This window comes from Aquarana catesbeiana, linkage group LG04 (assembly GCF_042186555.1).
Source record: "Aquarana catesbeiana isolate 2022-GZ linkage group LG04, ASM4218655v1, whole genome shotgun sequence".
Lineage (NCBI taxonomy): Eukaryota > Metazoa > Chordata > Amphibia > Anura > Ranidae > Aquarana > Aquarana catesbeiana.
The window spans coordinates 267,609,443-267,630,724 of NC_133327.1; the positions used below are offsets into that span (position 1 = coordinate 267,609,443).

General features: G+C 44.6%; 1 protein-coding gene across 22 annotated transcripts in view; it reads right to left on the bottom strand.

Moving 5' to 3' along the window:
• Nucleotides 1-21,282, bottom strand: part of DIS3L2 (DIS3 like 3'-5' exoribonuclease 2) — a 1,051,599-nt gene that overhangs the window by 201,095 nt on the left and 829,222 nt on the right. For all 22 annotated transcript variants that reach the window (XM_073626503.1, XM_073626502.1, XM_073626498.1 and 19 more), the window contains one exon: nucleotides 1,993-2,072. In XM_073626503.1, coding sequence (XP_073482604.1) covers nucleotides 1,993-2,072 — 80 coding nt within the window. The remainder of the gene's footprint in view (nucleotides 1-1,992; nucleotides 2,073-21,282) is intronic.

The following is a 21,282-nucleotide window of genomic DNA, read 5'->3' on the forward strand; positions in this document are numbered from 1 at the left end:
AGCCTCAATGTAATGAGAAGATTTACACTGACCACCAATGTAACTGAGACATTTAGCCTGCGTTCACATTTGTGTCGGGAACGCATGCACAATCGCTTTCCTGACACCACAGAAACGTGCTGCCCTTTAGCAGATACACAGCAGTGCCATTAATTGTTAATGATACCCTCACACATCTGCTGAAATGTATGTATTCACATGCACCAAAATTTAGGGTGCTGTGGCACCATGTTATTTTGAAAAAGGGTTCCACTTCCAATTTGCTTACCTTTACAGAACATGACGATGTTAGGCTTTATGACCACAGTTGTAGGCAAGACTTTCCAGCATGCCCCTTTATCTCCCCAGTGGGCAGCATTCAGCAGAAGTCATAGTGAATATGATCTCAGGCAGGGCATGATATACATATGAATACTGCCTGTATGTACATATCAATGCCGTTGGTCCACAGCGATTTACATATTAATGCACCCGCTATTTACATATCAATGCCGGTTATTTACATGTAAACACAGGGTCTGCAGGTGAGTCAGCAGAACTGGGCAGCATTAGTAACAGAACTTCACACTGAGATATTGGGACACAGCATGGGACTAAAACTTCAAGGGACAAGGGAATTTAAACTGCGATAGTTGGCAAGAATGAGGCAGCAGCTTTGGGCCCCACAACAATGATGGGGCCCAGGGCAGCCGCCCCTTTTGCCCTGCCATAAAAACGGTCCTGGCTGCCACAGATAAGAGGCTAGACCCTCAGAGGACTAGCCTAGCCAGGATATCTGGGCTGCACAGGCATATTACAAATAGAGCAGTGCAAGCCAACAAGGATGCCACAGAGCGAGACAGCACAGGCGTCACATCATTGGCCAAGAAGTGGCCTAAAACAAAGATGGCTTCCGGGGATGAAGCGGCAACCACTAAGATACACGGCCGCATAGTACACAGGAAGGGCATACGGACACAGCACCATAACTCCCAGGAATAGCACCATACAGGCAGGGGCAGGCAGCCCAAGGTAGGACTGACTAGATCTTACAAGCAAAAACAGCATGGGGGAACAGGGAGATAGAAACGAGTACCCAGTTGCCTGCTGCTCACCCAAGGTCGAATGGGAAGGGTGGGTGGATTACACATTATGCAGGTTTAGGCTGTGGGCCATGGAAAAACACTGACAAAACAACTAAGGATCATCACTGATATAGATGTCCCCCATTAAATATCTCACAGGCTACCCATCTCCCACCAGGGCTGCTGCACTCGACCCTGCACATTGCTAGGAATCCGCATGTGCTCAATGGCCAAGCTGGGGAGACTAAGATATTATCCAGCCTGTTGCCCAACTTGGCTGTTGATTGAAGGTCTCAAAAGAAAAAAGTAACTCTGTTGGAGAAAAGGAAGGAAGGGTCCAGCAGCACATTTTTTTCAGGGCACAGAATATGAAAAAAAAATGCATATTAAATCATCAGTGGGTAAAGTTTTTAACTAAATCATATAAATATGAGTAAATATAGCAGTACATAAAAAACTTCATATCCTTTTTTCTTTATTTTCATGCAATTGTTGGGACCTAGTTAATAAAAATCAAAGGATCTTTTCGTTTCCAGACTTATTTAAAGAAGAGCTCCAGGAACTATAACTCAGCAGTGGGACATAAGTGTAACGTATTTATTACATTTACCTTCGAGGTATTCTTATGGAGAAATGGCTTTATGAAAAGTGCCTGAAGCTCAGCGACCATGTTGTCAGTTAAATGGTTGCAATCCATGCACTAATTCCTGTCCCTGGTATTTTATTACTTGCATAGGCCCTACTGTAACAACAAATTCCAGTCCTAGTGCACTGATCAGAGCCATACGATAACTTATTCGTTTTTGGAGAGCCATAACAAAAGCACAGAGCTAAGATTGATTATCACATTACAGTTACCACTGGCTATTCCTTCTAGTTACATTAGCTGGAGCTTTCCTGTAATGTTTAAGAGCCTGTAATAACTTACTTGTTACTGTCTCTGTAATGGTAAATGTAGCATCCTTGAGGCATTCCACTTTCCTGATCCAGGGTGAATGAAAGTTTTAACTGGGGGGAAAAAAAAAAAAAAAAAAAAAAAAAAGCTTTTTTGATATTTTGCAAAATAAATAGATTTATCTGCAATTACGCAACCATCTTACTTGCAAATGGAGTAACAACAACTGAAGCTCAACACCATCAGAAATACAGTTTAGCGTTGTATTGTATTTAAATTAGAAGAGATTCTATTTTTTTCCCGAGGATACAGCAAAAACAAGCTGGCGCCTCTCTGTACAGCATGCAAATATCAGCTGTGCTGTAAGTTTAATCTACAGGCTGTCTTTGCCCTCAAATTGAAAGGTAAAGTATAGCCTCAAAGCACAACATGGTCAAACTTCTAACAAATGTTCTTTTTAAAATACAGTAATACCTTGGATTGCAAACATAATTCGTTCCGGAAACATGCTTGTAATCCAAAGCACTCTTACATCAAAGTGAATTTCCCCATAAGAAATAATGGAAACTCAAATGATTTGTTCCACAACCATTTATTCAAGTTCTTCAGTTTATAGTCCATATAAAAAGATTATAGTAATGTGATAGGTTGTGTAACTATAAAATGTCCATCCACAAATGGCAGCCTCCACAAGGGGATAAAAAGCAAAATCCAGCAGGATCTACAGAGTATAAAAGAGAGAGAGGCGCTTTGAAGTGTAGCAATATGGGTACATTTAATGAATGTACAACATTTAGCAACTCACATGGTTGATGATAAAAAGAGGCACATCTAAGTATGCAGGCATCTGGGGTAAAGCTGTCCACATAGACTGTTCTATGCACTACCGGCACTCACCGCCGTCAGTCTGCAATCGTGAACGGGAAGACTACCCTGCAGTAGAGCGATCTGAAAGCGAGCCTTGAAGAGCAGCGTGGAAGGGATGACGTCAATGGCGGTGCAGAGGATGGTCTATGTGGACAGCTTTACCCCAGATACCTGCATACTTAGATTTGCCTGTTACTAAATGTTGTATTTTCATTAAATGTAATCATATTGCTACACTTAGAGGCATCTTTTTTATACCTAGTTGTGACATGGCGCTACTATCAATCCAAGTTTTACGGTATACTGTGAACTGCAAAAAAAATTTGAACTGTGTACAAGCAGGATTCAGATAAAATATGTAATTAGACAAGTTTTGATAGCACAAAGCAGTGTAAAATGGCTTTAATTCTGCTTGTCTTCTATTTTTAAACACAAATGGCCACATTTCATTTAATGTCCTTAAAACAGCATTTAAAAAGTAGTATTTTCCTCTTCAATTGCTGGTCTTAATAGACCATGAATTTCCCCCAGCTTTCGGTTGATGGCCTTTTAAAATTGCTGCATTTGTCTTGGGGAACGAGCAAATTCACAATGTACTATGAAATGCTTCGACCTTTCCTTCACTCTTGTATATCTCTGCATCGTTCCTACTTTATGGGTCTAAGCACTTCTCCTTGTTGCTTGAAACGTGGACAATTAGATGCAGACCTGTTCAATGCTTTTTGGTGCCCCGGAATCAAACATTTTTGGAACTCCATAGTGCATTATGCTACCACATACTTGGCAAAATTCTTAATTCTAACTCCTTTTTGGCTTTTTGGCCTAATTTCCAGGGCATTAAAATCTCAAGGTGCGGTAAGCAACTGTTTATCATCATATCTCTTGTGGCACGAAAGACTATTTTACATAAATGGATCTACCCAGAATCCCCCATTTCTTTATACCCAATTTATTTCTACGTTTTTTGCATGGAATGGGTGGAGGCCTCCCTGCATAAGGAATTACGGGTTCAAAATTTCTTCAACATTTGTGAATGTCTCATTCAAACCTTGCCCGTAGAAACTCAACAATCTATAATGCAAAGCTTTCAGTATTATCAATGGTATCTACTCAGACTACTAGCCAATGATCCCCCAATTGACATTTCACGCCTCTCTCAAACTGAATTACATGTGTTAATCTAAAAATTGAGGCATCCCCCTCTTCGCTTTGCTTGCTACTTACTAGTCTGATCGCCATAAAGGCTGATTTATCCCAAGATTGCTAATGGAACAATGCATTCTTTATTAAAAAGGTAATTCAAACGTTATTTCACTACTTGGTTTTATGATCTAACAGAATAAGGGTGTTCAATATTAAATGCAACACATGGCTTTAAATTACATTCTAACAAAAAACTACAACAGAGTTTCTATTAACAAATTGCATTTATTGACTCTAAATGCTTTATGTGGTAGTTTGCCATTTACCACTTGAGCCAGATGCGACTGGGAACACTTGGTTTGTTTGGCTCATCAAATGGTGTTCCAAAGCACCAGAATATAGCCGATAATAGGACTTTTATGTCATACTTACCTGTAAAATCCTTTTCTTTGAGTACATCACAAGACACAGAGCCAGGCTAATATTCATTACCTGCTGGGATATACGTCATCATTAGGTGAATGGACACTGGTAGACCAAAGGTCTTCAGACAGGAAGACTCAAAGAAAAGGATTTTACAGGTAAGTATGACGTAAAAAAATCTATTTTCTTTTTCATACATCGTGGGACACAGAGCCAGGCTAATATTCATTACCTGCTGGGATGTCCCAGAGCAATAGCCTTGAGGGGAGGGAGACACCCTGCCAAATAATAGCCATCAGAACTTATACAGCAGCCCACAGTACACTGGGGCCGAATTCTCGGCTGCTCGAACACCCACTTGATAAAATTTTGTGAACGTATGCACTGAAGACGAGGTAGCAGCCTTACAAATCTGAGCCACAGATACATAGTAGGTGAGGTTGAAAAAAGACACAAGTCCATCAAGTCCAACCTATGTGTGTGATTATGTGTCAGTATTACATTACATATCCCTGTATATTGCGGTCATTCAGGTGATTATCTAATTTCTTTAGATAATAGATTATCTAAAGAAATAGTCCCCGCTGAGATCACCGCCTGTGGAAGGGAATTCCACATCCTTGCCGCTCTTACAGTAAAGAACCCTCTACGTAGTTTAAGGTTAAACCTCTTTTCTTCTAATTGTAATGAGTGGCCACGAGTCTTATTAAACTCTCTTCTGCGAAAAAGTTTTATCCCTATTGTGGGGTCACCAGTACAGTATTTGTAAATTGAAATCATATCCCCTCTCAAGCGTCTCTTCTCCAGAGAGAATAAGTTCAGTGCTCGCAACCTTTCCTCATAACTAAGATCCTCCAGACCCTTTATTAGCTTTGTTGCCCTTCTTTGTACTCGCTCCATTTCCAGTACGTCCCTCCTGAGGACTGGTGCCCAGAACTGGACAGCATACTCCAGGTGCGGCCGGACCAGAGTCTTGTAGAGCGGGAGAATTATCGTTTTATCTCTGCAGTTGATCCCCCTTTTAATTCATGCCAATATTCTGTTTGCTTTATTAGCAGCAGCTTGGCATTGCATGCCATTGCTGAGCCTATCATCCACTAGGACCCCCAAGTCCTTTTCCATCCTAGATTCCCCCAGAGGTTCTCCCCCCAGTGTATAGATTGCATTCATATTTTTGCCACCCAAATGCATTATTTTACATTTTTCTACATTGAACCTCATTTGCCATGTAGTCGCCCACCCCATTAATTTGTTCAGGTCTTTTTGCAAGATTTCCACATCCTGCGGAGAAGTTATTGCCCTGCTTAGCTTAGTATCGTCTGCAAATACAGAGATGGAACTGTTTATCCCATCCTCCAGGTCGTTTATGAACAAATTAAATAGGATTGGTCCCAGCACAGAACCCTGGGGGACCCCACTACCCACCCCTGACCATTCTGAGTACTCCCCATTTATCACCACCCTCTGAACACGCCCTTGTAGCCAGTTTTCAATCCATGTACTCACCCTATGGTCCATGCCAACGCACCTTATTTTGTACAGTAAACGTTTATGGGGAACTGTGTCAAATGCTTTTGCAAAATCCAGATACACCACGTCTACGGGCCTTCCTTTATCTAGATGGCAACTCACCTCCTCATAGAAGGTTAATAGATTGGTTTGGCAAGAACGATTTTTCATGAATCCATGCTGATTACTGCTAATGATATCATTCTTATTACTAAAATCTTGTATATAGTCCCTTATCATCCCCTCCAAGAGTTTACATACTATTGATGTTAGGCTAACTGGTCTGTAATTCCCAGGGATGTATTTTGGGCCCTTTTTAAATATTGGTGCTACATTGGCTTTTCTCCAATCAGCTGGTACCATTCCAGTCAATAGACTGTCTGTAAAAATTAGGAACAACGGTCTGGCAATCACCTGACTGAGTTCCCCAAGTACCCTTGGATGCAAGCCATCTGGTCCCGGTGATTTATTAATGTTAAGTTTCTCAAGTCTAATTTTAATTCCGTCCTCTGTTAACCATGTAGGTGCTTCCTGTGTTGTGTCATGAGGATAAACACTGCAGTTTTGGTTACTGAAGCCCCCCGATTCGCTCATGAAGACTGAGGAGAAGAAAAAATTCAATACCTCTGCCATCTCCCCATCCTTTGTAACCAGATGTCCTTCCTCATTCTTTATGGGGCCAATATGGTCTGTCCTCCCTTTTTTACTGTTTACATACTTAAAGAATTTCTTGGGATTTTTTTTGCTCTCCTCCGCTATGTGTCTTTCATGTTCTATCTTAGCCATCCTAATTGCACCCTTACATTTCTTATTGCATTCTTTATAAATTCTGAATGCTGTGGATGATCCCTCAACCTTGTATTTTTTGAAGGCCTTCTCCTTTGCCTTTATATGCATTTTTACATTGGAGTTAAGCCATCCAGGATGTTTGCTCGCTCTTTTAAATTTATTACCCAATGGGATACATTGGCTAATGCCCTTATTTAATATGCTCTTAAAGCAAACCCATCTCTCCTCTGTATTCTTTGTTCCTAATATTTTATCCCAATTTATGCCTTTTAGCAAGGTTTGTAGTTTAGGGAAGTTGGCTCTTTTGAAATTCAGTGTCTGTGTTCCCTTCATGTCTCCTATTTGTGTGATTTATACTGAAACTAATTGACCTGTGATCGCTGTTACCTAAATTGCCCCGTATTTCCACATCTGTTATCAGGTCTGTATTGTTGGTAATCAGTAGATCTAGTAATGTTTTATTTCTAGTTGGTGCGTCTACCATCTGACCCATAAAATTGTCCTGCAAGACATTAAGGAACTGGCGAGCCTTAAATGAATGCGCGGTTCCCTCCGCCCAGTCTATGTCTGGATAATTAAAATCCCCCATTATGATAATACTTCCCATCCTTGCTACTAATCCAATGTGTGATAGGAGATCCGTCTCCACTTCCTCCCTCAGGTTAGGGGGCCTATAGCATACTCCCAGTATTATTTTCCCCTTAGCGTCATCCCTTTGGAGCTCTACCCATAAAGATTCCACCTCCTCCCTAGCCCCCTCAGTGATGTAATCTCTCACATTCACTTGTACATTATTCTTGATATATAGGCATACCCCTCCCCCTTTTTTACCCTCTCTATCCTTGCGGTATAGGGTATACCCTTGAATGTTTGCCAGCCAATCATGAGAGCTGTTGAACCAGGTCTCTGAAATTCCCACAAAATCCAAATCCTCCTTGTACAACAGTATCTCTAGTTCACCCATCTTGTCCGCCAGGCTCCTGGCATTGGTGAACATGCCACATAGTTTAGACCGGTCGCATATTGTCCTCGTATTGGGTGTTTCAAGATTGCAACTTGGACTTGCTACTATACTCACCTTGTGTTTTTGTGCTTTGGTTAACCTACCACTAATGCCCCCAATACTACCCTCTGGAATATCTTCCGCGCTGGCTATCACTGTCTCTGGACCCTGCCCCCCATCGCCTAGTTTAAAAACCCCTCTAACTTTTTGGCCATCTTCATTCCCAGCAGATCTGCACCCTCCTCATTTAGGTGCAGTCCGTCCCTTCTATAGTACCGGTTACCGACTGAGAAGTCGGCCCAGTCCTCCAGGAACCCAAACCCCTCCTTACTACACCAGCTCTTCAGCCACTTGTTTACTTCCCTAATCTCCCTCTGCCTCTCTGGTGTGGCTCGATGTACCGGTAGTATTCCTGAGAACACTACCTTGGAGGTCCTTTTCCTCAATTTAGCTCCTAAGTCCCTAAAATCGTTCTTTAGGACACTCCATCTGCCTCTGACTTTGTCATTGGTGCCAACGTGCACCATGACAGCCGGGTCTTCCCCAGCCCCTCCCAGTAATCTGTCCACAAGATCCGTGATGTGCCGAACCCGAGCGCCCGGTAGACAACATACTGTTCGGCGCTTCAGGTCTTGGTTACAGATTGCCCTCTCTGTCCTTCTAAGAATTGAGTCCCCTACCACCAGAATCTGTCTTTCCTTTCCCTTTGCTGCCCCCCCACTCTCACTGGAGGAGTTCTTCCCCTGGCAGCTAGGAGAGTCCCTCATCTCCAGCAGTGCTGGTCCCTGACTGGTTACACCAATGTCACTCAATGGAGCGTACTTATTGGGATGCTCCAGTCCTGGATCGGCCTCCCTGGCACTTCCCCCTCTACCCCTCCTGACTGTCACCCATCTACTCTTTGCTAGTGCCTGCACCTCTTTGTCTCCACCCGCCTCTGTGCTGGCCCCTGCTGGCACCTGCCGTGTACATTCCTGGCTCACCTTTAGTATGGAGGGACTTCTCAGTGCTGACAGTTGCTTCCCCAGATTCAGAACCTGGGCTTCCAGGGAAACAATGTGCTTACATTTTGCACAGCAGTATTCGCCCTCGATCGGATGATCAAGGAACGCATACATGCGGCAAGATGTACAAAGAGTCGCCTCTCCACACCCGCCGGGCATCGTACCTATTAAATTTAGTGAGGATTTGGGGATTTTACCCTGTCCAAATTACCTAACAACTAGCTTCCTGGCACTAATACTCAAGACAATACACAGGTACACGACAAGACAATACACAGGTACACAATACACAAGTACTAACGATCCACACACACTACTCAGACAACACTCAGATACTCACACTACACAGGTACTATGACCCCTGTTATAACCTCCTGTTTTAAACTCTTGTTTTTAACTCCCACTTAATCCAGCTCCACTTACACCAAGCTCCACAGCTTCAAACTGAGCACGCTCAGACTGAGTCCTACAACAAGTTAAATAGGCACCTGGGCACCTGTGAGCAATTAACCACACCCCTTAATTGATAGACTGATGAAACAGAAAAAAAAAAAGCTATTTAAAAAGTGACAGCAAAAGGCAAATTAAAAACTAAAAAGGAAAAGTCCCCAAAATGCAACCCAGCAAACACCAACAGACAGCAGCAATACACACACCAACAGACAGCAGCAATACACACACCAACAGACAGCAGCAATACACACACCAACAGACAGCAGCAATACACACACCAACAGACAGCAGCAATACACACACCAACAGACAGCAGCAATACACACACCAACAGACAGCAGCAATACACACACCAACAGACAGCAGCAATACACACACCAACAGACAGCAAGACTTGTACACTCTAACACTTGTTTTTAACTCCCACTTAATCCAGCTCCACTTACACCAAGCTCCACCGCTTCAAACTGATGGCAAAAAGCCCAGGGAGGTTCCTACACCCCTGGTAGAATGAGCTCTCACCCAAAAGGGAGGAGCTTTGTGTTTCAGACCGTAGGCCTGATTGACCAATTGATTGACCCAATTGGCAATGGAAGCTGCCTGTCCTTTCTTGGGTCCTTTTGGTAACAAAAAGAAAAAAAAAAAAAGTCTGATTCTCGGGTTCTCTGCAGATCTAGACAAATAAACCTTGACTGCCCAGACAATGTCCCAAGAATGCAGTCGTCTCTCTCCCGCCGAACGAGGCAGAGAGGAAAAAGAATGTAAAATAATGTCCTGATTTAAATGAAAGGCCAACACCACTTTTGGCAAAAAGGATGGAACAGGTCGTAACATGACTCTGTCATGGTGAAGGATCAAGTATGGTTCCCTGCATGAAAGGGCCGCCAACTCCGACACCCTTCTAGCCGAGGTGATAGACATCAGGAAGGCTAGCTTGCGTGACAGCAAGTCTGATGGAATTTCCTTAATAGGTTAAAATGGTAGTTTCTGTAACACAGACAGCACCAAGTTCAAGTCCCAAGGACACATAGGTGACCTAATGGGGGGAAGCAAGCGAGTTTCCCCCTGCATAAAGGTTCAGATCAGTGAATGGGAGGCTAAAGGCCTTGGAACAATACTGATAGGGCTGAAACTTGACCTCTGATTGTACTCATAGCCAATTTGATTTCCACAGCTGACTGTAGATAAGATAATTCGACCAATCACAATTCAGAGGATGCCATTTTCTGGCTTCACACCAAGCAATATAAGTCTTCCAGACCTTATAATAAATCTTCTTAGTGATAGCTTTTCTAGCATTCACTAGAGTAGACACCACTGGTCCCGAGATGCCACGGTCCTTTAACACCCTGGCTTCAATGGCCATGCCGTCAAATTTTAAAACTGTAAATTGGGGTGGAATATAGGACCTTAAGAAAGTACATCGGGGCAACGTGGAAGCGTCCATGGCCCGTCTATTGTCTCACAATCTCCGGGAACCAGGGCCTTCTGGGCCAGGCTGTTGCCACCAGAATGACTGCAATCCCCTCTACAAATCCTGCGCAAAAATGTGGAAGGAGAGGGATCGGAGGGAAAGCATAAACCAGGGATTACTGACTCCATGCAACTATCAGAGCATCTGCTCCAATTGCCAGAGGATCTCTTGTTCGAGACACAAACTGCTGTAGCTTGTTGTCAAACCTGAATGCCAGTAGGTTGACCTCTGGCCATCCCTAACGTTGGCAAATTTCCTGGAACACCTCTGGGTAGATCTGCTGGCGGCTGAGATAATCTGCATTCCAGTTCTCTACTCCCGAGATATGGACTATCGATATTATTGGCACATGTCCCTCGGTCCAGGCTAGTATGTAGTTCACCTCTTTCAGAGCTGAACGACTCCTGGTACCGCCTTAATGGTTTTTATAGGCCACAGCTGTGGCATTGTCGGACTGAACCCTTATGGGGCAGTCCTGAAGCTCCAATGTCCAGGATCGTAGGGCCAGATGTACAGCCTGTAATTCTAGGGCGCTGATGGGCAGGGTCTGCTTTGTCCCTGACCATTTCCCCTGGGCTGTGAGCCCATCTAGTACTCTCCAATTTACCAGGAGAAAGGATTTTCCCTTTCGCAGGTTCTGATCCTGCAACCACCAGTTTAGGCTTAAGCATGCCTGAGGAGATAAGCACATTGGATAATCCAGGGCTTTTCTTCCTCTGTTCCAAGCCAACAAGATGTCTTGTTGTAAAGGCCTGGAATGGAACTGGGCATAGGGCACTGCCTCGAAGGAGGATACCATCCTCCCTAGATACAGAGCCAAATGGAGGGTTGTCTGGTGCCCCTTATCTGACGCAGATCTTTCAGGGCACAGATCCTTACGGGTGGCAAGAATACTCGTTTGGACGTTTAGAATGAGACCTAAATATTTTAGACTTTGAGCTGGTCTCAAGGCTGACTTTTCGGTATTTATGATCCAGCCTAAGCTTTTCAAATACCTCACTGTGTATATTATTGCTCTGTTCTAGAGCCTGTACTGAGTGATCTCTAAGCAGGAGGTCATTCAGATACCCGAGCACCAGGATCCTCTGTGCCCTTAAAAGACCCAGTACTGGTGCTAGGACCTTTGTGAACATCCGGTGGAGCTGTAGCAAGCCTGAAGGGTAGAGCCACAAACTGAAAATGATGTTCCTCTACTGCAAAACGTAGGAACCTATGATGGGGTACGATAGGTACGCATCCTTTATATCAATGGAGGCTAAAAAGTCTCCCCTCTGGAGTGAGGTTACTACTGAGCAGACTCCATCCAAAAGGATTGTATCAATAGATACTTGTTCAGGGACCTTAGGTCCAGAATGGGCCTTGTATCCCCGTTTGGTTTTTGAACCGTAAACAGGTTTGAGTAAAACCCTGTGCCCCTTTCGGGTACCGGAACATCTACAATCACTCCTTGATGCACTAGATGACGTAGTGCCTGAAGAAATACGTTTCTTTTTGGAGGATCCGAGGGACCGCTGGATCTTAGAAACCTTAGGGGGCACCCCCCCTAACTCCAGCTTGTAATCGCGAGATATAATTGAGGTGACCCACTTCTCCTGAATTGTTTTTTTCCCAAATGTCTGCAAAGTGCAGCAGCCTTCCCCCCACCCGATGGAGTGGGGACGTCCCCTCAAAAGGAGGGCTTGGTGCTAGGTTTGGAAGGATTTTGGACCCAATGCTTTTTATGGCCCTGGGCTTGCAGCTTGCCCCTGGCCCTAGCGCCCTGTTGGCGGTGGAACCGCCCTGACAGACATTTGAGGAAGCAGTCCCTGGGTTTTTAAATGAGGGACGTTTGGTGCTTTTCTTCACAGAAAGTAGAAAACTCTTCCCTCCGGAAATCTTTTAGATATATTTGTCCAAGTGATCACCGAATAAACATTCCCCCTGAAATGGGAAACCTGCCAATAACTTTTTACAAGGAAGCTCAGCTGACCAGTTCTTAAGCCGTAAAAGTCTGCGCATATGTGCAGACAAGAGAGCCAGATGAGAAACCTGCTGTATTGAATCCTTTAAAGCATCAACAGCAAAGCACAGCGCTCGAGGAATAGCGGTCTTACTTTCAGGCAGATCATCCTCCTGGTTCGGCCTATCAGGTCATTTGACTTGATCCTTTATGGACTGGCAAATACCAATTGCTGCAAAAGCTGGCTGAATAGCTGAACTGGCCAAAGAAAAAGGAAGCTTTTAATAATAATTCCAATTTCTTGTCAACAGGGTCTTTTAAGCCCTGTGCGTTATCTACTGGACAAGTTAAGTTCTTGTTTAAAAGGAAGAGACTTGCTGCATCTACGGCTGGCATGCTCCATTTTTTTTTACAAACTTTGCATCCATGGGATATAAAAGGGAAAACCTTTTAAAAAAGTCCTGTCAGGATGTTCCCAATCAGCATACACCGCCTGTTCCAACAGGGGGTGTAGCGGGAAAGTCTGTGCGACCTGAAAAGGTCTCAGAAATCCCAAAGAGGACCAGGGGGACTCAGTCACTTCTGCAAGAGGCAACTTAAAGGCAGAACAAACCAATTCGGTCAGAGTCAGGATCAAAAGGCTCTGCGACTGAGAGGCAGACATCGACTGGATATCTTCTTGTCCAGTTTGTTCAGAAGCAGACTCATCTGCCGGCAGGCCACCGAATCCTGAGCTTTCAGCTCTTCCCCATCCTCAACCCATTTCTGCTCCAGACTAGGAGACTCTGGGGAGGGGGATCTATCATGCTTCCTGCCACCTGCGGGATGGAGGCAATCATGCCAGCAATCCTGTGCTCTAACCCGGCTAGGGCTGAGGACAGTTCATCCTTAGAGATAAAGGGTGAAGCAGCAGCGCTGACTGTGGGCACAATACCAGATAAGCGCAGTGGCTCAGATTGCCTGGGAACCTCTGGTCTTTCAGGGGATACAACACTAGGGATACGACTAGGTTCATCAGGAACTACTGATGGCATAGGTGTGCCCTTCCCTATGGTGTTAGTCCCGCTCCTCTTTTTGGAAGACATTCAATGCCTGCAAACAAAGAGTACTTGGGTGAAGTTAAAACACCTCAGAAGGGAGACCCTTTAAAAAGGGCTCACCTAGCCCCTATGGAACAATCCTGCCGAGCACCTTTAGCCTGCCAAGCAACACCTGGTGACTCACGTGACCGGGGTAAGGAAAAATGAACCACCGTGTCTGTTCAGAGCCTGCTCTGTGTCCCACAGTTGCCTTCTGGAAGCACCACATGCTTGGCCTGCACAGCTTAAATAAGCTGAGTGTGTGCCGGAACGTTCCATGCATGTGTGCGCACGCATGTGCGCGGTCCCGGTGAGCGGGCGTGACTGTATTCGCGTATGACTCAAATCTTCGCGTGCCCAGATAAAGGCTACGTGCGCCATGGCCGCCAAACTGCTGAGCCCAGCGGCGCTCTTGCGAACGCACATGCGCCATGGCAAACCAAGACAAAATGGCGCGCCATCATACAGGTTAAAAACATCCAGACACAAGCAAAAGAGGTAAATGCTTTGCAAACACCCACAGCTAGCACAGAACTCCCCCGTATGGTCACCGCACACAGGTGTCCAGCCTTTAGCTAGCCTGATTGTAACAATCACTGGGACACCCCACAATAATAAAATAAAGGGGTTTCACTTACCCGTCCAGGTGCAGGGCCACTTAGACGCTAAGGGTCCAATCTTCACCCTTCACGGCTGGTTCCTGTCACTTGGACCTTCAAGGACTGGGTACCCTTTCATGTTTAGGTTCCACTCCCTTAGACCTGTACAGCACCCTGTAGAAAATGCCTTAGTGCTGTAGTGTCCAGGATTTCCACTCCGCAGGGTCCAGCGCCCAGAGGCCACATTACAGGCAAAACTTTGCAGGATCTGAGTCTTCTTTGCGAGGCTCAGGTACCATTTATCTAAGCATAAAAGCCTGTGTCAAATTGATCCGATCGATCAATCTCTAGATTCATTTTTGAAACCGTTTGTGGGACTAGAGACCTGGAGCTCAGAGAGCTCAAACAAACCGTGCCATCCACCTTGCAGACACTGGTAAAAAACTGAAGTGCTTCCTGTATATAAGGAGGGGTTATATAGGGGGGTCACTTCCTGTCTGAAGACCTTTGGTCTACCAGTGTCCATTCACTTAATGATGAAGTATAACCCAGCAGGTAATGAATATTAGCCTGACTGTGTCCCATGATGTATGAAAAAGAAAAACATCTCAAGGTAAACCTATCATGGAAGCAATATGCATGGTGGCATTACTGACCCTCCTTCTAAAAATGTCAGATGCCTGGCTGTCTTGTTGATGCTGTGGCTTTATTCTGACTTCTGAACAAGACTTAAGAATTTTTGAAATTTCTCACTCATTAGCTGTATGCTGGGTGTATGGCTTGACGGTATTGAAGCAGGAAATCTGGGGTCAGACTTACCAGTAACTCTATATCCATGAGTTTGAGGACAACATATGAGATATAGGCACCTCCTCCAACAGACCAGAAACCCTTCACTAAAGACACTTTAAGACTCCATGCACACTGGCTTAAAAAAAAAGTTGCTTCTATAGGAGTTTTGTGTTCTGCCTGTAGAAGCAGCTTAATGCTCTCCTATGTGTCCATACACATTAGGACGATTACAGGCATATTTTGAGCTCAATGTTTAAAGGCAGGAAAAAAAAAAACCCTTCTGGTTTGTGTTTCTGATTGGAGTTCACTGGCAGAAAAAAACCCTGTAAAACTCTTCTAAACTCTGAACTTGACAGCGCTTTTTATTCGGGAGGTTATAATGAGAACCTACACATACGCCACATACGAGATGCTGTTTGCCTATACTCGGGGTAGATACCAAAGTCACCTCTTAGTGTAAAGTATGATTGGATAGGTACAAAATATCCTCTAAAGACTAAATTAGTACTGTACAGTCGGAAATTTGACGTAAATCCATGGACTGTGCTGTTTTCTTATACTGTTCCGCTATTTAATAGCATAATCTAGTTAAATGTCGTTTTTCTTTTCTTTGCACACCTTAACACTAACTCTAATTCTAAGGATAACTAAGGACATATACAGATGTAATATATAGACCCAGAAAAGGTCTTGACTGGCATAAGGAAATAGAATGTATAACTTTTTCTATATACCATTGAATATCATTTATAAGCAGTTATAATACCTCAAGTGTCCTTTACTTTTGTAATGTTTATACCTTATTTTTTTAATCAAAAAGGTGTTTTTAACAAGTTTAGATAGTGTGCAATGTACAAACAATGCATTAGCATATATCTATAGTTACATTTCGTGGTTATCCTGGTGCCTTTTATTTTTAATCGAAGCATCATGACTTTCACGTCCACAATATGCTGAAGCACATATACAGTTTATACTTTATATACCAATAAAAAATATTGAAATTAAAACACTTCTAAACTCATATAGACTTTGTACAAAAAATGCTCTATATCAGCATTTTTTTACTCCCAAGAGAACAGACTTTTTTTAAGCCCAGTGTGCATGGAGCCTAAAAGGAAGTCCTTTTGCCAAATGGCTCAGTTTTAAACAAAAAGGTCCCAACCTCAGCAAAACCAATATAAACAGAAAAAAGGACAATACAAAGGCAGGAATACGCCAGTCCTCGAAGACTCATGTAAATAGAGTTACTCGTAAAGCTAACTCCAGTTTCCCCAAATTGTCTTCCAGGACAGCATATGAGGTGATCAACACTAACTTATCAAATTAGGAAGGGACAATAAAAAGCACAGAGACCTCACCGACAGGACAGCCTATAAATAACAGATATAGTGGACACCTTTATATTAAATTGTCATCAGAGAGAAAACCAAGTCAGGAAACCTAACTGCAGGGAAAGGTTCAAGCCATGTCAGAAAACAAAGCATACATACATAATGATCATAGCCACCAACTTGGAAAGCTTCTTGATGTAAATTCTTCATTGGTTACATGAACACCTATCCATAATCCAAATGTGCTAATGCATTTCAGCTTACAAAGCCTTCTTCATAGCATGAAGAAGTTGCCGGCTATCATCATTATGGATTTATGCGGTGGAAAGTGAACACCTTAGCCAGAGCACTGGTCTCCTGTATCCACACTCCAAACACAGCAGTTGAGCTTGGGTTAGACCGGTTTCGCAGAAAACACAGTCACAGAGGACTGATTTCAGAAAAAAATAGATATCGTATTAAAACCAAACATCAGTCAGCCCCTAGTCAACTAATGACATATAAATAACCCTAAAGCCTGCATGGCTAATGGAACAGTGTAAATTAAGGATTTTAAAGAGCCATCTATTTAGTTCAGGTAGTTTTGCTCAATGCTGTATGTGAAATGTAAAAAAAACATACATAGAAGAAAACTATATGTGAAGACTTGACTGCAAGCTGAAAGACTAAAGCAGGCCATAGACTGTTCAAATCATGGCCTATTCAGCAGGGACTGGCAGAGATCTGAACCATGTATGGGCAGGTTGATTGAACCCAAGTTGATCAATTGATCAATGTGGGTACAACCAGACTGTCAGATTTTTCATACGATTATGGTCAGTGGCTATAGCCACTAGCAATAATCACTGTGTGTCCTCCTAGCCAGGACAGCTGCGTGTGCCCCCGCCATCGGGAGAACACAATAGCTCCGCAGGAGCCATGGTTGCAGAAAAAAAAAAAAAAAAAGTGGTTTCACCACTTGCATCCTTTTAGGTTTCGGTTACAAAGCCCCATGGTCTTGAAACATACCAATGTTATCTGAGGACCCATGTTAGCCTCCCACTTCGGCAGAATAACAGGCAACTTGCAATCAATTTGTGTCATGGTGGCATTTGGCTTGGCGGGACAGGTGTCAGCACTTCAATCATCCCTACACCATGGTTTTACAGTGTCAGGCTGTGTGAAGTGCATTATTGCTATTACATTGTAATATACTGTATAATTAAATAGTTTAACTCACCATAATGCAGAATCGGAGTGAGCCCTGAACTTGTCACCATTGCCTGCCACCAGATGCAGCGTGTCTCTTGCCACTATTGCCTGCCACCAGATGCAGTGTGTCACTTGCCACAATTGCCTGCCACCAGATGCAGCGTGTCACTTGCCACCATAGCCTGCCACCAGATGCAGCGTGCCATTTGCCACCACATGCAGTTTGTCACTTGCCACTATTGCCTGCCACAAGATGCAGCTTGTCACTTGCTACCATTGCTGCCACTAGATGCATGTCACTTGCCACCACTGCCTGCCACTAGATGCAGCTTCCCACTGTTGCCTGCCACCACAGCCACCAGCAGATGCAGCTTGCCACTTTTTAAGAATATAAGGCCAATTTGAATGGGTTTTCAGCCAGTAGTGAAAGAACTTATAGATGTAACCTCTCCCCAGCGCTGGGGCGGAGTCTGGCATTCAGGAGTGGGGAAACCGGCACATGTACAGTTATCAACAGGGTTTCGGTCTATGAGATGTGAGAAGGCAGACCCAGCAGCCATGATGCAGAGTGGTTGGTAGGAGGAGCTCAGCCGATGCAGCTCCTTTAGTGCAGCCTGTGTGGCCCTGCTGCAAACAGGGCATGGACTGGCACCGGTCTGCGACTCGGGGGGGGGAGGGGGTGGAGACCCCTGCCCTAACAAATACATGCAACAGTAGACCAAGGAGGATCCAAACCCAATGTAAGGTATGAACATACATCCAGAAAACATCTACTGCACAATGCATAATACCAGAGAAGTCATGTAGACAATTAATACAACCACCCACCTGTAATACTACTAACTACAAGGTCAATGTACCCGAAGGCATCTTCCTCCAGTAGACATTGCAAATCACCCAACTTAGAGGCTGCAAAAAATGCATTGCGAGGCCTAAGCTATAACATGTATCCCAGTGAACATCCAATTTTTGGAGTTACAGGAGGCAGTAAGCAGAGGCAAAATACAATAGTGGGATGCATAATATACACAGACCTAAATGACCCAAGGTCCTGCCCAGAGTTTAAGCATATGAGCCCCATGCAGACATATTGTGACTCCACATGCAAATCCACCCAAGTAGCAAAAAATTGGTTACTCAATATCAGGTACCAGATGCAAACGTACAATACCTTAGGCCCAAAATAGACAGACCTGTACTAAGGCTGTAGACCTACCCCAAGCAGAAAACTTGTAGGACAAGTATCTGTGAATAAAGCCTCACAACCACTGAGGGAAATATAGGAGGTCTAAATAGCCCGATCCCAAAAGAGTGATGGCCAATGTATAAAAGCCCCTAGTCAAGAACTGAGAGGTTTCATAATTCAGGATCCCAAGCTAGTGGAAATATAAAGGCTCCATGAGACAAGAGGGGTGAAAATTCTGTCAGCTCTTGGTTTTGTTAATCTGGCAATTGTGCCACTCTTGCAGGAAGGCAAACCAAACACTTATGAGGCAGCCACACCCAGATATCAGCTAATAGAAACAACTAGGATTAACTGGTTGTGTGAGACTACAGTGGACTTGAAAAAATAGTCCCAATCCTTTCCTGTACACACGATCAGAAAATTGTACAAAAATCGGAGTTACTTACCGGTAACGTCCTTTTCCAGGAGTCTTTCAGGACAGCACCATAGAGAGACCCTGGCTCCTCCCCTTCTGAGGAAACACCGACTTCAACTTTTAGCTTTAAACCTCACCGCTCCCCCCGGCCCCTCAGTTCTTCAAGAGGACCTCCGGTTAGCTGGGGAGACACAAGAACACGTCATAATAACTCTGATCTTACCTGACGTTCTTCTGCGATGAACTCTTCACGAATGTCCCTAAAGTAGGGTGGGTAACTGTGCTGTCCTGAAAGACTCCTGGAAAAGGACGTTACCGGTAAGTAACTCCGATTTTCCCATTTACGTCTTTCAGGACAGCACCATAGAGAGGATGAGCGAGCACCTTACCTTAGGGTGGGACTACTGCCTGCAGAACCTTACGCCCAAAAGCCTGGTCTTTTGCTGACAGAAGGTCTAATCTGTAGTGTTTCACGAACGTGTCGAATCTGGACCACGTTGCCGCTCTACAGATCTGTTCCGGAGACGCACCAGCCCACTCGGCCTGAGAGGTCGCCACTGCCCTAGTGGAGTGTGCCCTGATACCCCTAGGGGCTTCCATCCCGCTAATTATATAAGCCTGTCTGATGACTAACCTTAACCACCTAGCTATGGTGCGCCTAGAGGCTCTGCCTCCCTTCCTGGTTCCTGAAAATAACACAAAAAAGGAATCAGATTTTCTAAATGGTTTTGTATCCTCCAAGTACTGCAGGACACACCTTCTTACATCTAGTTTATGAAACCTATGTTCCTGTTCCCTCACAGGATTCACACAAAAGGTGGGCAAAATAATCTCCTGGCCTCTATGAAAAACCGAGGCCACCTTAGGCAAAAAGGCCGGATCGGTTTTAAAAACTACTCGGTCCGGAAATATCTGAAAAAAAGGTGCCCTAATGGAAAGGGCCTCGAGTTCACTTACTCTTCTAGCCGTAGTGATTGCCACCAAAAACACCGTTTTGAGGCTAATCCATTTTAGCGTACACGTCTCCAATGGCTCAAAGGGTTCCCCTGTAAGCGCTTGTAAAACCAAAGAAAGATCCCAAATCGGGAAGGGGGAGACCCTCAAAGGTCTCTGCCTACTCAATGCTTTAAAAAATCTAATGATCCAAGGATCGGAGGCTAGTTGTCTATCCAGAAACACACTCAAAGCGGAAACCTGTCCCTTCAGGGTGCCAGGGGCTAACCCCTTGTCTGCCCCTACTTGCAGGAACTCTAAGACCGCTATAGGACTGTGAACATTAAAGGCAGTTTCTGTGCACCAGCTATTAAAACGTTTCCACGTTTTTTGGTAGATAGCCTGGGTTTCTTTTTTCCTGCAATTTAGGAGGGTCTTCACTAAGCTATCTGAGAAACCCCTGCTCTTTAGCAATTCCTCCTCAGTAGCCAAGCCGCGAGGCTCCATCTCTCCACCTGGGGACAACAGATTGGCCCCTGGGAAAGGAGATTCTCCTGACCTGGCAAAAGCCAGGGGGGTTCCGCTGCCAGACTTCTCAGGATGGAGAACCAAGGCCTCCTGGGCCAATGTGGCGCAATAAGAATGAGGGTCGTGTTTTCCAGCTGGAATTTTCTTAGGACGCCTGGGATTAGAACGGGTGGGGGGAAGGCATAACACCTGTCGAAAGCCCAACTCTGAGCTAGTGCGTCTACCCCTAGAGCTCCATCCCACCTCTTTAGAGAGAAGAAAAGATGCACCTTCCTGTTCTCTCTCGAGGCAAAGAGATCTATGCATGGCCTTCCCCATTTCTGGGATATTGCCTCGAAAACCCCCTGGTTCAGGACCCAGTCGCCTTCTTTCAGCCGTTTCCTGCTGAGGAAATCTGCCACCAGATTCTGCTCTCCCTTCAGATGCACTGCCGAGAGGGATAGGACGTTCACTTCGGCCCATCTGAGAATGCTTTCTACCAGGGTCCACAAGGGTCTGCTTTTGGTACCCCCCTGCCTGTTTATGTAGGCTACAGCTGAAGAGTTGTCCGACCGGACTCTCACATGCTGTCCCTGCAGTTCCTTTTGAAAAGCTCTGAGCGCCAAGGCTACTGCCCTCAGTTCCTTCCAGTTGGAGGATCTTCTTGCGTCCTCCCTCCGCCA